Here is a 16,814-nt window from a genome sequence, read left to right on the forward strand (position 1 = left end):
CATTTTGAATTGATTCTTGTATAAGGAGTGGAATGAGTCCATTTTTACTCTTCTGCGTGTGGATATCCAATTTTACCAATGCCTTTCATTGAAGAGATCATCCTTTTCCCATTGTGTGTTCTTTGCACCTTTGTCAAAAGTCAATTGACCATAAATGTGTGGGTTTATTTTAGGGCTCTGTACCCTATTTCATTGGTCAATGTGCTATTTTTGTGCTAGTACCATGCTGTTTTGATTACTATAGCTTTGTGATCTATTTTGGAATTCAGTAGTGTGATGCCTCTAGCTTTAATATTATAAATTTTTGTATGTTATTAGGTTAAGCATTGGATAAACTGTCATAAGTCATTTAGTCTATTACTTCTGCTGTGAAATTTTGATTGGGTTCATTTTATTTTTTGAGCTTTTATCAATGTATTCCAAAATTCTATTTATTTTTCACTATTAAACAAATTATGTTTTTCTATTTTACTCAGGATCTGGGCTCCTCCTCCTTATTCTATTCTCAAATCTTTTTGTTGGCATCAGTTGAGGTCTTCAGTGATCAGTTGAGGTCTTCAGGTAGTGAGCTATGAACTCACTACCTTGTCAAATGTGCAAACTTGACTACCTTGTCAAATTTGTGTTGCATGGCTTAAGGGGCAGAGAAAATACAATATAAAGGATCTAGAGGAAAAAAACAACTTAATGAGACAACTTAACTGATGTCAGACATACCATGTATGACTATCTTTATAAGAGTTGGGAAAGTACATTATTAGTTTTATAAGTTCAATTTTGCATTTATATTGTTTTCTGTATCTGTAGGTGGCCTGTGAATGATTCTTAATAAATACACATGATTATAGATGTATACTATAAGCATTATTGGGTACACCTGATATACCTTTGTCCATTTTGAAAGATCAAGGCAGTGAAAGAGGTATTGATGGTCATTTTATAAGCTCTTTAACTAAACAAGAAAAATCTGAACAAAAGTCAAGTCAAACTTGCTGAGAATATTTATTGCTGCCAGTTGAGATTAATGAAACATAGAATGTCTTTGGTAAAGATGAACTGAGGGGAATACGACCTCTTTCTTTTGGTGACAAGCTTTTGTTATCCAGCTTCACAGTACTAGGTGGGCGTTGCGGTGGATACCCTTGCCTCTTCTGGGATATCTTAGTGGTAGTGCCTGCTCCCTAATGACTAGCTCTGCTGAACAGTTTGAAGTCGCTTCATTTTTGTTTTTTGCCTTCGAGCAGTTCTCAGTTTTTTAGTTTTTAAGAAACTGTCCTCTAATTGGTATAGAAAATCTTCAATTTGTCCAACCTAGAAGAAATAAACAGATGCAACAAGATTTGTTGTTGGTTTCCTGGGTTTTGTATACTTATAAAAATGGTGAGGTATTTAAAATAAATGGCACATACAAATCCATGTTGGAACAGAACTGGCAGAAACAGAAATGATTAAACATAAAAGCCTTCTTCTGTTTCCATTACAGGTCTCCCTGTTTTACTAACTTAACACAAAGCAGAAGTGCAGGAGTTTGCCTTATCACTTGGTCCAAGGTATTGGGAATGGAAATGTGGATTACTGTCACCATGAAGTTTTTAATGGTCAGTAAAACCAGAGATTTCAAAGGAAAGTGAATGGTAAAAGATTAATCCATGGCAAGCCTTTTCTCCATCTCCTTTATCAACAACAAGAGTGAAAACAAACAAACAAACTTACCTCCTTCAAAGCCAGAGATTCTAGCATATAGATGCTCCTAACCAACATGGGAGAAAAATGAGTATTTGTATAGTCTTGGCAAGAATCATGTCTCCTTTCAATCAAAATTCTGAAAGAATGCATTTTCTTAAAAAATGCCATACTCCAGGGAATAAGGTAAAATAATGATATACACAACAATTCTTGAAAAAGATTTAGTCTTTCTTCAAAGAAAACTTACAATTGTTCAATGGCAGTTGAAGGAATGTAGTATACTGTTTGTCAGAAAAAACTATGGAATAAAAGTTTACACATACGCTGAATTGAGTTCTCATGAAAGTCAGTAGATATACAATTCATACTTAACCCTGACTCTTAGGACCTGCATATTGTATTAGCCTAACATTACTCACTGAAGAGCTCATTGTCATAAAGTTAACTCAAAGCTAGAGCACTTACTATTCAAGGTACATGAATGTATCATCTACTTAAGATAAAAGCACTTACAACTTCAATTTTCCAATTTTGAGTTCCACTTTTAAATTGCTTGATTTATCATTCAGAGTAATATCCAAAGGATAATTCAGATTGTCAAAAAGAGAATAATAAATGGTAGCACTCATCCATATGTTATGCTTAGGTCTCATATCATACCAGTGACATAAATGGTCCACTGTTTTTTTTTTTAAGAAAACAAGATAAATTATTTATATGAAAACTATTCTTTTTGAAACCCTTGTAAAAACTATTTCAGGTACATTTTTTAAAAAGCACTTTTTTTTTTATGATGTCTGATCATTGCAGGACACATAAAAATAATTTGACAGAATATTTTTGGATTCCTCCATGAAGTTAATGCATTATTCTATGTATTCCATATATATATACATACATATACACACACACATACACATATACACTATCTGATTTTCACCAAATTAAGACATTAAAAAATTAACATGGAACACAGTCAGTGCAAATATAATGGATGGCAGTTTACCATTACTTCAATAGTTGAGTTGATGATTCGTTCACATTATTTGTATTGACAATGTATCATTTAAATCAAAGTTCTTTACAATGAGAATATTTGCAATTAGCCCAAATATAATTTTAAATTACAATTCTAATGCAGCAAAAAGCTTCCTTCAATAAGACAGTGAAATAATTGTTTTTAAATATCCATTAGGTATCTGCTGTCTTTTAAAAACAATTGTGTTCATTAAGAGCAGTACTGAGTAATGGGGTTGCATTTTATTTTAAAAAGACAAAGAAGAAACACAAGATGTGTCACTGGAATAAAAGAATTCTGCTGAATTAACTGGGCAGGTCCAGAGCACATACTACGTGCGTGCTGTACCTGGCCTGTATGTTCACCTCCTACCTGGCTTGTCTCCCTCCTGTGCTTTAATCCATCTCATAATGATGCTGGAATGAACTTTTAAACAGATAAATCTGATCTCACATCTTTCCCTTGCTTAATTATATTAAATGGATTTCTAAACTCTTAACATGGTCTATACACCTCTACACCTGGGTTATCAGGTTTCACTTGTATCTCTGGTGCTGTCTAACATCAATCCATCTGCTTTAGCCATGTGGGACATCTCTCAATTATCTGAGCACAGTCATGCATTGTTCTATGCCCCCTCGATCTTCCTAATGGAACATGTCCATTAAAACATTTACATATCCTCTGGATTTCAGGTCAAACGTCAATGCTTCAGGGAAGTCTTCCTTTAGAACCCAGGCCAAGTTGGTTTTCTCAGTAACATTTTTTCATCTCTTTAGATATCGTAATTTTTAAACTTAATTGTTTATAATGATTTATATAACATCTGTGTTCTCATCTGGACTTTCAGCTCCATAAGGCAGGGACCAGGTCCATGTTGTCCACTATTTCCAAAACCTAGGAAATTGTAGACCCTCAGTAATCCTACTCTCTGATAAAAGACTTGAAGAGATTCAGAAAACCATGTGTTTTTCCATATTTAAGTCATGCCTGGAATGAGGGATATCAGAAGGCATTCTTTACTTCTATAAATTAAATAAACATGACTTTCTCTTGCCACCATTCTTTTACCATTGTTTAGCTTTGAGACTGTCTTGCCTGTGTACTTGAAACAGCCAGGAGTAGAAAGGGCACTGGATGAGGAGTCAGTAGGAATGTTGAATTCTGCTCTCGGGTTGGCTTCTAACCCTGCTCTGTGACCCCAGGGAAATTACTTGGCCTTTCTGAACTTGAGTTTTCACCAACAGTTGGTATTAAAAGAGGGTTGGCCTGGATAATTTCCAAAGACACATCTGGTCATAAAATTCCATGACTTACACTCACATCAGAGCCAAGTAGTCCAGTCCTAAAACTGAGTACTCACATTTTCAAATCAGAGGTTATTCCCTTAGATTACACCATTAGATGAATGACACGATATGCAGCAAAGTAAGTCAATTTTAGCTTCTATACTTACTAACGTGTAGGAGAGCTGCAACATGTTTTTTAGAAAAGCTGGTTCTTTATTTTCTTTTTTTTTATGTCAAGGAAAGAAAAATGCTGGTTAAAGAGAAAATAGATTCATATAACTAGAAGAACAGATTGCAAATGATAGAAATTTCTGTAAAGCCCTTAGGAAAATAAAACACAAAGAAATATGTAAGTACACAAGAAAGTACACAGTTTTTGAAGCAGAGGCTTTATTAGACTCTCTTTGGTACAGAATCTGCTTGCTTAACTGTATCAGATAGGCTACTTTGTCATTCTGGGTCTAATTTTCCCCTTTGAAAAATGGGCAGATAACTTTTTTTGTGTATATATGCGCCAATGTGGACTTGACATTACAGTGATATGGACATTAGACCAAATGAGCTTGCAGAGAATTTTAGGATGTCTGATGATAGAGGGGAATGAAATATCTCAGTAGGAGGGCAGGTTCTGACCCATCATATGACTGTTGGCCATAACCCATATCAAAGAGTAAGGAAATTGTCATCAGCCAGTTTCTCAACACCTTTTAATTCACACTTAAACACTACTATTATGGGTTGAATTGTGTCCCCCTCTAAATTTATATGTTAAAGTCATAACCCCCAGTACTTTAGAATGTGGCCTTATCTGGAGATAGGGTGTTTACGTAGCTAATCAAGTTAAAATGAGGTCCTTAGGGTGGGCCCTAATCCAAAATGACTGGTGTCATTATAAAACAGGGGAATTTGGAGACAGATGCACACACAGGAAGAATACCATGTGAAGAGGAAGGCAGAGATTGGGGTGATACCCCCACAAGCCAAGGTACGATAAAGAATGCCAGCAAATCACCAGAAACTAGGGGAGAGGCAGGGAACAGTTTCTTCTGCACAGCCCTTGGAGGGACCCCACCTTGAAGACCCTGATTTCAGGCTCTTACGCTCCAGAACTGTGAAACAATACATTTCTGTTGTTTAAGCCCCTCAGTTTGTGGTACTTTGCTATGGCAGCCCTAGCATCTGAATATAACTACTAAACCATAAAGTGAAGGGAAGAGCAATTAAGTTATAATTTTCCCCTCAAACATGACTTTGATCCTTTCCAAAATTATCATTTCCCACTGATGTTCCCTACTTGGTTGGTGTCCCCTGGCACAGGCTTAGTGTATACCTTGGGAACCAAGCTTCTCTCTTGCCAGTAATGGCGATGAGAAGAAGTTCATCTCAAACATGAATGAACAAGTAAATTATACTGAGAAGGAAGATGCTGGGCTTCCATTTAGGCTTCCTATTAAATTTCATGTAGTCCGAATCAAGGAGAGAGGATTAGGTGTGTTTATATGGGTTTGCTTGCACATGTTCATGCCTTAGGAATTGAGGGCTCAAATAATTTTTTTTTTAATTAAAGCTTTAAAAGATTTTTTCAAAGAAGAAAGTTGAGGAAATAGGAATAAAATTCATCAGGAATAAATATCAGGCTTATATGACTATAGTGGTAGTTACAGAATGGGAATGTGTTTTCAGTGATTAGCAGTTTGGACCAAAATCCTCTGGGCAAAACAGACATTTCACCCCACCACGGTGGATTTGATAACATTAGTTTCTTTGCTCTGTTCCAGTTTTATTTCCAGACCAAAAGCTTTTAAATATTTATCATCCAAAATGGTTTGAATTTTAATTCTTATTAGAATTACAATTGTTTTCAAATAGGCTTGAAATTAATTTCTAAAATAAACTTAGTTTCTGAAACGGAGTTGTTTCTACTGTTCATAATAGAGCAGTTTCCTTTAGCTTTTGGCTAGTATTCAAACAGACAGATAAGCCCCTAAGTTTTTCCTTTTTCATTTAGTGAATTTGGTATATTATTTAGTATTTTAGTCATAAGAGTGTAACATAAAAATCTGGGGTACCTACCCCTGAGATTTTACAAAACATGCAAAAAAAAAAGCCAAACTATATCACCAACTCTTGAAAATACCCATAATGATAACACTTTTCAGTATATTTAATATAGAGTTAGAAAACTATTATGAAATTTTGCTATCACATAGTCCAGGAAACTATGTGTTATGGTCTGAATGTCTCTGTCCTCCCAAATTCATATGTTGAAATTCTAACTCCCAAAGTGATAGTATTAGAATGTAAGATTTTGGGAGGCGATTAGGTCACAAGAATGGAGCTCTCGTGAATGGCATTAGTGCCCTTATGAAAAGAGGCCCAAGGGAACTTGTTTGCTCTGTCCACCATGTGAAGACACAGCTAGAAGGCACCATCTATGAACCAGAAAAGGGGCCTTCAATGGACACTGAGTCTGCCACTGTCTTGATTTTTTTTTTTGGGGGGGGATTTTGTATTTTCTTTTTTTTTTATTATTATTATTATTATACTTTAGGTTTTAGGGTACATGTGCACAATGTGCAGGTTAGTTACACATGTATACATATGCCATGCTGGTGCACTGCACCCACTAACTCGTCATCTAGCATTAGGTATATCTCCCAATGCTATCCCTCCCCCTCCCCCAACCCCACAACAGTCCCCGAAGTGTGATGTTCCCCTTCCTGTGTCCATGTGTTCTCATTGTTCAATTCCCACCTATGAGTGAGAATATGCGGTGTTTGGTTTTTTGTTCTTGCGATAGTTTACTGAGAATGATGATTTCCAGTTTCATCCATGTCCCTACAAAGGACATGAACTCATCATTTTTTATGGCTGCATAGTATTCCATGGTGTATATGTGCCACATTTTCTTAATCCAGTCTATCATTGTTGGACATTTGGGTTGGTTTCAAGTCTTTGCTATTGTGAATAATGCTGCGATAAACATACGTGTGCATGTGTCTTTATAGCAGCATGATTTATAGTCCTTTGGGTATACACCCAGTAATGGGATGGCTGGGTCAAATGGAATTTCTAGTTCTAGATCCCTGAGTAATCGCCACACTGACTTCCACAAGGGTTGAACTAGTTTACAGTCCCACCAACCCACTGCCTTGATTTTCCAGCCTCTGGAATGATGAGAAATAAATTTCTGTTGTTCATAAGCTACCCAGTCTATGGCATTTTGTTATAACAGCCTGAACAGGCTAAGGTACCATGTATCATAGTTAAAAAAAATTAATTTTGGTAAGATTTATCTGAAGGTTTGAATATATATTATTAAATTAAACTTTTATTTTGAGATAATTGAGGATTCACACACACCAGTAAAAAGAAACTCATCAAGACTCAGCATATTTTTTACCCAGCATCGGTTGATATCTTGCAAAACTGTAGAATTCTACAGCCAGGATACTGACATTGATAACAGTCAAGATACAGAACAGTTCCATTACCACAAAGATCTCTCATGTTACCTTTTTATAGCCATCTGTTTTCCTCCTGGTCCCTAACCTCTTCTTAAGCCCTGGCAACCACTAATAAACTAATAAGCTTTGTTTTCTTTTTTTTTTTTTTTGAGACAGTGTCTTACTGCGTCACCCAAGCCGGAGTGCAGCGGTGTGGTCTCGGCTCACAGTAACCTCTGCCTCTTGGATTCAAGTGATTCTCTTGCCTCAGCATCCCGAGTAGCTGGGATTACAGGCATGTGCCACCACAGTAGGCTAATTTTTGTATTTTTGGTAGAGACAGGGTTTTGCCATATTGCTCAGGCTGGTCTCAAACTCCTGGCCTCAAGTTATCTGCTTGCGTCAGCTTCCCAAAGTGCTGGGATTAGAAGTGAGCCACCGTGCCTGGCCATAGGTTCTTCATTTATATAATTTTGTTATTGCAAGAAGCTTATCTAAAAGGAATCATATAGTATATAACTTCTCACTTCTCTGGAGATTTATTCAGGTTGTTGTATCAATAGTTTATTTCTTTTTATCACTGACTAATATTCCATGGTATGAATTTACCAGTTTGTTTAACCATTCATCCTTTAAAGGATAGTTAGATTATTTCCAGTTTGGGGTTATTGTAAAATAAGTTACAATAATTTGGGCTATTGTAAAATAAGTTATAAACATTTGTATACAGGTCTTTGTTTGCACATAAGTCTTTATTTTTCTGGGATAAAAGCCCAGGAGGGCAATTTCTAGGTTATATGGTAGCTGCATATTTAATTTTTTTTTTTTTTTTTCAGTAGTGCTGATTGGTTGGATTGGAAATGAAATCAAAGGGAGTCGAAGCTGTCTTGTGCTGAGTCAGTTCTGGGTGGAGGTTACAAGGTCAGATGAGCGAGTTTATCTGTCTGGGTGGTGTCAGCTGATCCATCAAGTGCAGGGTCTGCCAAATATCTCAAGCACTGATCTTAGGCTTTACAATAGTGATGTTATCCCCAGGTTATATTTAGTTTTATTTATTTATTTTATTTATTTTTGAGACGGAGTCTCGCTCTGTCACCCAGGCTGGAGTGCAGTGGCGCGATCTTGGCTCACTGCAAGCTCTGCCTCCCGAGTTCAAGCGATTCTCCTGCCTAAGCCTCCTGAGCAGCTGGGACTACAGGTGCCTGCCACCACACCTGGCTAATTTTCTGTATTTTTTAGTAGACATAGGGTTTCACCGTGTTAGCCAGGATGGTCTTGATCTCCTGACTTCGTGATCCGCCTGCCTTGGCCTCCCAAAGTGCTGGGATTACAGGTGTGAGCCACCGTGCCCGAAACTGCCATATTATTTTCTACAGTGGTTGTACCATTTTACATCCCATTAGTAATGTATGAGTGATCTAATTTCTCTGTGTCCTTACCAGCATTTAGTATTGTCATTATTGCTCATTTTAGCCATTTTAATAGGTGTGTAGTGACATCTCATTGTGGTTTTAATTTGCATTTCCCTAATGGCTAGTGATGTTAAACATGTTTTAAGATGCTCAATTGTCATTCACTCTGGTAAATGTCTGTTCATATCTTTGTCATTTTCAAATTGGATTGGCTTTATTTTTTACTCCTGAATTTTGAGAGCTCTTTATAGAATCTGTATATAGTCTTTTGTTGGATGTAGGGTTTGCAAGTATTTTCTCTCATGCTGAGCTTTTTTTATCCTTTTTTTTTTTTTTTTTTTACAGAGTCCTTCCACAGATAAAGTTTTTAATTTTAATGAAGTCTAATTTATAAACTTTTATGGATTGTGCTTTTGGTGTCAAGTCTGAGAAGTTTGCATAGACCAAAATTCTGTAGATTTTTTCCTATTGTTTTGTAGAAGTTTTATAGTTTTACATTTTGCATTTAAGTCTATGACCTAATTCAAGTTAATTTTTGTATGAAGTGTAAGGGTTAGGTCAAGGCTGTGTTTTAGTTTTCTTTTATTTTTGGTCTACAGATGTGTAAATGTTCCAGCATCATTTGTTGAAAATGGTATTCTTCTTCCACTGAATTGCTTTTACTCCTTTATAAAAACAATCAGCACAGGATATATTGGTTTATATCTGGGTTCTCTATTCTGTTCCATTGAGCTTTGTGTTAATCTCTCCATCAGTACACAAATTCTTGATTACTGTAGCTATATAAAAAGTCTTGAATTTCAAATTTGAGAGTTTGATGTCTATATTATGCGAGGTTTTTCAATCCATAAACACAGTATATCTCTCCATTTATTTAGATCTTTGATTTCATCACTGTTTTGTAATTTTAGGCATACAATTCATGTAGATGTTTTGCTAGATTCACACAAAAGTATTTCATTTGTTTGAGCAATTGTAAATAATACTGTCTTAAATTTTAGCGTCCCTGATCATTGTTGTTATATAAAAGTACAACTGAGTTTTGTACATTTGTTTTGTATCTTGCAACCTTGCTGAACTCATTTTTTTGGGGGGATTTTTATGTAGACAATTATGTCACCTGCAAATAGGGAAAGGCAGATTTATTTCTTCCTTTCTGTTTTACATGCCTTTTCTTTCCTTTTTGTGCCTTAATGCAGTGGCTAGAATTTCCAGCACTATGTTGAATAAGAGTGGTGAAAGCTAATATCCTTTCCCTGTTCTTGATTTTAGAGGGAAAGATTTTATTCTTTCACTATTAAGTGTATATAACTATAGAATTTTTGGAGATGCTCTTTAACAATTTGAGGAGGTTCCTCTTTATCCCTAGTTTTCTGAGTATTTTTTAAATCATAAATGAGTGTCAATTTTGTCCAATGTTTTTTCTGCATCAATTGATATAATCTTGTAATTTTTCTTCTGTAATCTGTTTATATGGTAGATTACACTGATTTTGAAATATTCAAACATCCTTGCATCTATGGGATAAATCCCACTTAGTTATGGTATATAATTTTTAAACATATTGCTAAATTCTATTTGTTAATAATGTTAAGATTTTTGCCTCTATATTCAAGAGAGATTGGTTGGTAGATTTTTTGGGTCCTATTTTTGTCCCATTTGGTACTAGGATAATACTATCTTTATAACATGAATTGGGAAGGGTTTGCTACTCTTGTATTCTCTGAAAGAAATTGTGCAGAATTGGTGTTAATTCTTTAAATGTGTGGTAGAATCATCCAGTGAAACCGTCTGGGCTTGGAGATTTCTGGGCAGTTTATAATTATGAATAGTTATAGGGTTAATGAAACTATTTTATATTGGGTGAGTGGTGGTAGCATGTTTTTTGAGGAACTGGTATATTTATCAAAGTTGTCAAATTTATATATGTAGAATTGTTCTAAGATTCTCTTATTATCCTTTTACTGTCTGCAGCATCTGTAGTGATGTTCCATTTCATTCCTGGTATTGGTCATTTGTGTCTTCTCCCTTTTTTATTTGTTAGTCTTGCTAGATATTTTTTTAAATTTTACTAACCTGTTCAAAGAACCAGCTCTTTGTGGCATTGATTTTCTCTATTTTTCTGTTGTCATTTCCATTGATTTCTAGTTTAATCCTTATTGTTTTCTTCCTTCTGCTTGCTTTGTTTATTTTGTCCTTCTTTTTCTAGGTTTTTGAACTCGGACTTCAGTTATTGATTTGAGATAGTTTCTTCTTTTATAATGTATGCATTTAGTGCTATAAATTTTTCTCTCATTGCTATTTTACCTGTATCCCACAAATTTTGATATGTTATATTTTCATTTTTATTTAGTTCAATATATTCTTATATTTCCTTTGAGACTTCTTTTTTGATCCATGAACTATCCAAGTATTTCCAGATTTTTCTGTTATTGACTTCTAGTTTGAGTCCATTGCAGTTGTGGAACACATTCTTTATGATTTCAGTTTTTAGAAATTTGTTTAAGTTTGTTGTGATCCAGAATAGCATCTATTTTGGTGCATGTTCCATGGGCACATAAACGTTGATTAGATTCTGATGCTTGATAGTGTTATTAAGTTGTTGCATATTCTTGTTGATTTTCTATTTAGTTGTTCTATCAATTGTTGGGAAAGGGCAGTTGAAATCTCCAACTATAATTGTGGACATGTCTATTTTTTCTTTTAGTCCCATCAGTTATTGCTTCATATATTTTGCAGACCCTGTTGTTTGTGCATACACTTAGAATTGCTTTGTCTTTTTGGCAGATTAATAATTTTATTGTTATAGAATATCATATCCCTCCCTGTCTCTGGTAACTTTTTTTGATTGAAGTTTCCTTTGTCTGATATTAATATAACCACTATTGCTTCCCTTTTGTTAATGTTTACATGATATTTCTTTTTACATTCTTTAACTCTTAAGCTTTCTATGTCATCATATTTGAAGTGAGTTTGTAGACAGAATATTTGGGTCATATTCTGGAGTCTATTTTGCCAATATCTGTCTTTTAATTAGTGTATTTAGGCCACTTAAATTTAGTGTAATTATTGGTATGTTAGACCTTAGTCTGCCATTTTATTTTCTATTTTCCTTGGTTGTTGCTTCCGTTTCACCCCCCTACCTTTTTGAGGTTAAACATTTTTTAGAATTCCATTTTGACATAACCAGAGTTTTTGATATATCTTTTTGTATGGCTTTTTAAGTATTTGCTCTAGATATTATGTGTGTGTACGTAAAATATGTGTGTGTGTTCATTTTAAATTTGAAGTATAGAATCATTGCCTTCTTTGTCTCTTCACCCTCTCCCATTTTAATTATCTTAAATCCTTTATATAAATTGAGAACTACATTAAGCAATGTTATTATTTTTGTTTCCCCCACCAAACATGATGAAGAGGAGAAGAAAAGTGTATTATTTTTAGTCATATTTTTGCTTACTGTGTTCTCTCAGCCTTTTTGATATTTCTAGGTCTTTCTTTTGATTTCTTTCTATTCAGAAAACTTTCTTTAGCTGTTCTTTTGGGGTAGGTTTTCTGATGATGAATTCTCTCAGTTTTCCTTCATCTGAGAATGTCTTAATTTCTTCCTTATTCCTGAAAGATGTTTGCATTGGGTTGGCAATTCTTTTCTTTTAGTGCTTGAAAAATATTATGCCACTTACTATTGGCCTCCATAGTTTCTAATGAGAAAGCCATTGTCATTTATTTTTTCATATAGATAATGCATCATTTCCCTCTTGCTACTTTTAAGATGTTATTGCCTTTAGTCTTCAGAAGTTTGACTATGATGTATCTTGGTATAAGTTTCTTTGGGCTTATCCTAGTTGATATCCACTCAACTTCTTAAATTTATAATTTTGTCTTTTGCCAAATTTGGGAAGTTTTCAGCCACTATTTCTTTGAGAGCTTTTTTCATCCTGCCCACTCTTATTCTTACTCTGAAACTTTGATGACATGAATATTAAATCTGTTATTACAGTCTTACAGATCCCAGAGGATTTTTTTTTACAGTTTATTTTTTCTTTGTTGTTAAGAATAGGTAATTTTTTTTTTTTTTTTTGGTGGAGTCTCACACTGTTGCCTGGGCTGGAGTGCAATGGCATGATCTCGGCTCACTGAACATCCGCCTCCCGGGTTCAAGCGATTCTCCTGCCTCAGCCTCCTGAGTAGCTGGGATTACAGGCACATGCCACCACGCCCAGCTAATTTTTTGTATTTTTAGTAGAGATGGGGGTTTCACTATATTGGTCAGGCTGGTCTCAAACTCCTGACCTCATGATCTGCCCACCTCATCCTCCCAAAGTGCTGGGATTCAGGCATGAGGCACCGCGCCTGGCCTAAAATTGGGTAATTTTTATTGTCCTATCTTTCTTTCACTGATTATTTCCTCTGTCCCTTTCATTCTGCTGTGGAGTCCATCCAGTAAATTTTTTGTTACAGTTATTTTATTTTTTCATTTCTAAAATTTCTATTTAGTTTTTCTTTATAGTTTGTCTTTCTTTGTTGATACTTTCTGTTATTTGCTGTGACTATTTTTTTCACTTAAATGTGTTTGTAATTGCTCATTAAATCATTTTTATAATGCCTGCTTTAAAACGTCAGATAATTCTTCTTTTTTTGAGACAGAGTCTCACTGTATTGCCCAGGCTGGAGTGCAATCGCATGATCTTGCATTACTGCAACCTCTACCTCCCGGGTTCAAGTGATTCTCCTGCCTCAGCCTCCTGAATAGCTGGGACTACAGGCATGTGCCATCATGCCTTGCTAATTTTTGTATTTTTAATAGAGATGGAGTTTTGCCATGATGGCCAGGCTGGTCTCAAACTCCTGGTCTCAAGTGATCCACCTGCCTTGGCCTCCCAAGTTGTTGAGATTACAGGCATGAACCATTGCACCCGGCCTAAAATGTCAATAATTCTAATATATCTGACATCTCTGTTTTGGCAGTCATTGATTATCTTTCTTCATTCAGTTTGAGATCTTTCCGGTTTTTGGTATGATGAGTGATCTTTGAAATCTGGACATTTTGGGTATTTTGTTATGAGGGAACTGCCTTGTTACTTCCACGTGGAAACAGAAGTTCAGGTTCCAAATTCACCCTCCATAACACCTGACGGAGAGGCTTCTCATTACTTCTGGGTGGGGATGGGAGTTCAAGCTCCTCACTGGGTTTCCACTGATACCTTCGTGGCTTGGAGGGTAGGAATATCTTATCACTGTTTCCCACATGGCCTTCACTGACACGACATTGTGGGAGAATTCTCACCACCATTGCTGGGTGCTAAAAATCCTGACTTTCTACCAGGTCTCCTCCAACACCATACCAGCAACGATGGGGAAGGAAAAGGGGAGATTTACTTCCTACTGGGGATAAAAGTCTAGACTCCCTACTTGTTCTTCTCTGACACTACCCTGTTAGGGTAGGAAGATTGGGATACCTTGTTTTTTTGTTTTTGAGAGACGGAGTCTTGCTCTGTCACCCAGGCTGGAGTGCAGTGGCATGATCTCGGCTCACTGAAACCTCTGCCTCCCAGGTTCAAGTGATTCTCCTGCTTCAGCTTCCCAAGTAGCTGGGACTACAGGCATGTGACACCACACCCAACTAATTTTTATATTTTTTTAGTAGAGATGGGGTTTCACTCTGTGTTGACCAGGCTGGCCTCGAACTCCTGACCTCTGGTGATCTGCCCACCTCGGCCTCCCAAAGTGCTGGGATTACAGGCATGAGCCACCATGCCCAGCCATGCCTAGGGATTTTAATTTTATGTAATGGGGTGAATGGGGGAAAGTACATCTACTCCATATTCTTCAAAGTAGAAGTACTCTATCATAGGTTTTTGAAAAATGATTTTGACCCCTGTGCCTTAGGAAGATGTGCTTTCATTTCTTGAATCAGTTTGACCAGTTGCTTCTAAATAGCTTTATTAATATGATAAAGTGAATCACCTATTGTAAAGCTGAAGGAGCCTTCTTTCCATAAGAGGTCTTTGGAAGTTAAAAGCCTTTCAAATTTCTTGCAATAAGAGATAGGTCTTACTTTATTCTACATCTAAGTTAGGATCTCTCCAACATATGTCCACACTCATCTTCTCACCAGCCCTCTCTTGTTCCTCTCCAGAGTCTATTCTCCAGCAGAAAGTCATTTTGGTAGAGTACACATTAGTTTAATTCAGTTTTGATGATGCTGAGAGACATGGGTATATTTTGCTGTGGAATTTGTGTGTGTTTTAGATTCCAGTCTTGTCCCCTTCTCCACAGGTATCATTTTAAGAAAATCATAATCAGAAGGATAAATGATCCATGTCTTCCTTTAGAGCTGCATGTAAAGGCACTTTTATTTTTTGCCCTTCTCCCAAAGATGAAAGGTATAATGAATACACTATAAATGACTGAATGAGCTACAAGTCAATTGCTCTGAACTCCGTATTAATCCCACTTTCAATACAGAATGGAAGATGTCCTATGGTTCATTTAGCTACCAAGTGGTATAAGCTGTTATTCTGTTATTCTCCAGAATTATAAAGGATTGCAAAACTTAATGTATAAAAGACAGGCAATAAAATCCTGGACTGCCAAGCAAAGAAGACACTTTTAGTAATTTAAAGGAAGCAATGTATAGAAGGAACTACAAACTTACTCTTCAGTTCAACATACAATTTAGATATATGTTTCCACTCCTCTCACCAGAATATTACACTGAAATTTGGAAAGATGTATTTTGAAAAACTTTTGCAAAGATAAAACTCCTCTAATAGGTTTGGACTAATATGAGCATTTCCAATTTCTGTTTTAGTCACTTCCATAAATTAGCTCATAAGTGGATCAGGCAGAGAAAGTGCTCAGGAAGTGGAGGTGGTAGACTTTGTGTTGGTCCACTTCCAGCCTCAAGACCCCCTGTGTTGTGATGGTAAAACTTGGAGGGGTTATGGCAATATATGCTTACAAAATTGTGTTTTCACTGAAAGCCTGATGCATTTCGGGATGGTAATTCAGATTATTCACCAGAGAGTGACCCTCAGGGCAACAGTAAGTATACTGCAGAAATGTCTAGATTTCTAAGCTGTTTCCTTGAAGTTCTGAAGTTGCAGAAAGAGGGAAAATAGTGAACTATCAAAGCAAACCTTAACATGATATGTCTACAAAGGGAAGGATGGTGAGGGAGGACAGTAAAAGCATCATGATTCAGGGAAGTGCAGTGGGTCAGGCAGCTACCACGAAGCAGTGTGGGCAACTCATCAGATGGGCAGCAAGCTGTGACCTAGTGACAGACAAAGGATTCCCTGCCAAAAAGCAGACTCAAAGGTTGTCTCGTTGGCTGTCTTACAGAATCTGAACTTAGGTCAGGCAATGTTCTTTGTGCCATTGACTTGTGGCAGCTCTGTTTGGTTTAATATAAGGGTGCTAGTCAACAATTAAGAACGAGCCTTTGACCCAAACAAATCTATTTCAAAACTAAACCCTGTCACTACAAAGTTGGGCTTGTTTACTTAATTCTACACAGCTATTTTTCCTCATCTTTCAAAAGAGAGATAAAGACGTCTCTCTTATAGGGTTGTTGCAATCATTTAAATGTGATAATGTATTGAAATGCTTGGCATACACTAAGATATCAGGAATAATAACTGACAATATCTGTCATCATCATTATTAATTATTTATCTGAAATAAATTTTTCTGTAGCTTGTTCCAATTGTGATAGTTATTCAAAAGCAAGCTTCAGACAAACTAACATAGTTTGATAATTTGTGGGGTAATACAGTATTTTATTAGGTACATGTGAATGGTGGCAGATTAGCTTTGTCTGCCCCTTGATAAATTCTTGTGGCCAAGCTCCTGGATACATGCTCCCTAGATGAGGGCCATGCCACGATTTGACACCTGCTCAGAAATACTTCTGCTGCAGAGGTTTCCTGCCAAATCATCAAAGTTTTAGAAGACAGTA

The 16,814-nt window shown here is 36.1% G+C and overlaps 1 protein-coding gene across 1 annotated transcript in view; it reads right to left on the reverse strand.

The window, feature by feature from the left end:
- Positions 1 to 983: 983 nt before the first annotated feature.
- The window catches only part of SPATA16 (spermatogenesis associated 16), a 258,898-nt gene continuing 243,067 nt past the window's right edge, over positions 984 to 16,814 (reverse strand). The window contains exon 11 of the mRNA XM_002814293.4: positions 984 to 1,311. Coding sequence (XP_002814339.1) covers positions 1,189 to 1,311 — 123 coding nt within the window. The 3' untranslated portion in view covers positions 984 to 1,188. The remainder of the gene's footprint in view (positions 1,312 to 16,814) is intronic.

This window comes from Pongo abelii, chromosome 2 (assembly GCF_028885655.2).
Source record: "Pongo abelii isolate AG06213 chromosome 2, NHGRI_mPonAbe1-v2.0_pri, whole genome shotgun sequence".
NCBI classification, from domain to species: domain Eukaryota; kingdom Metazoa; phylum Chordata; class Mammalia; order Primates; family Hominidae; genus Pongo; species Pongo abelii.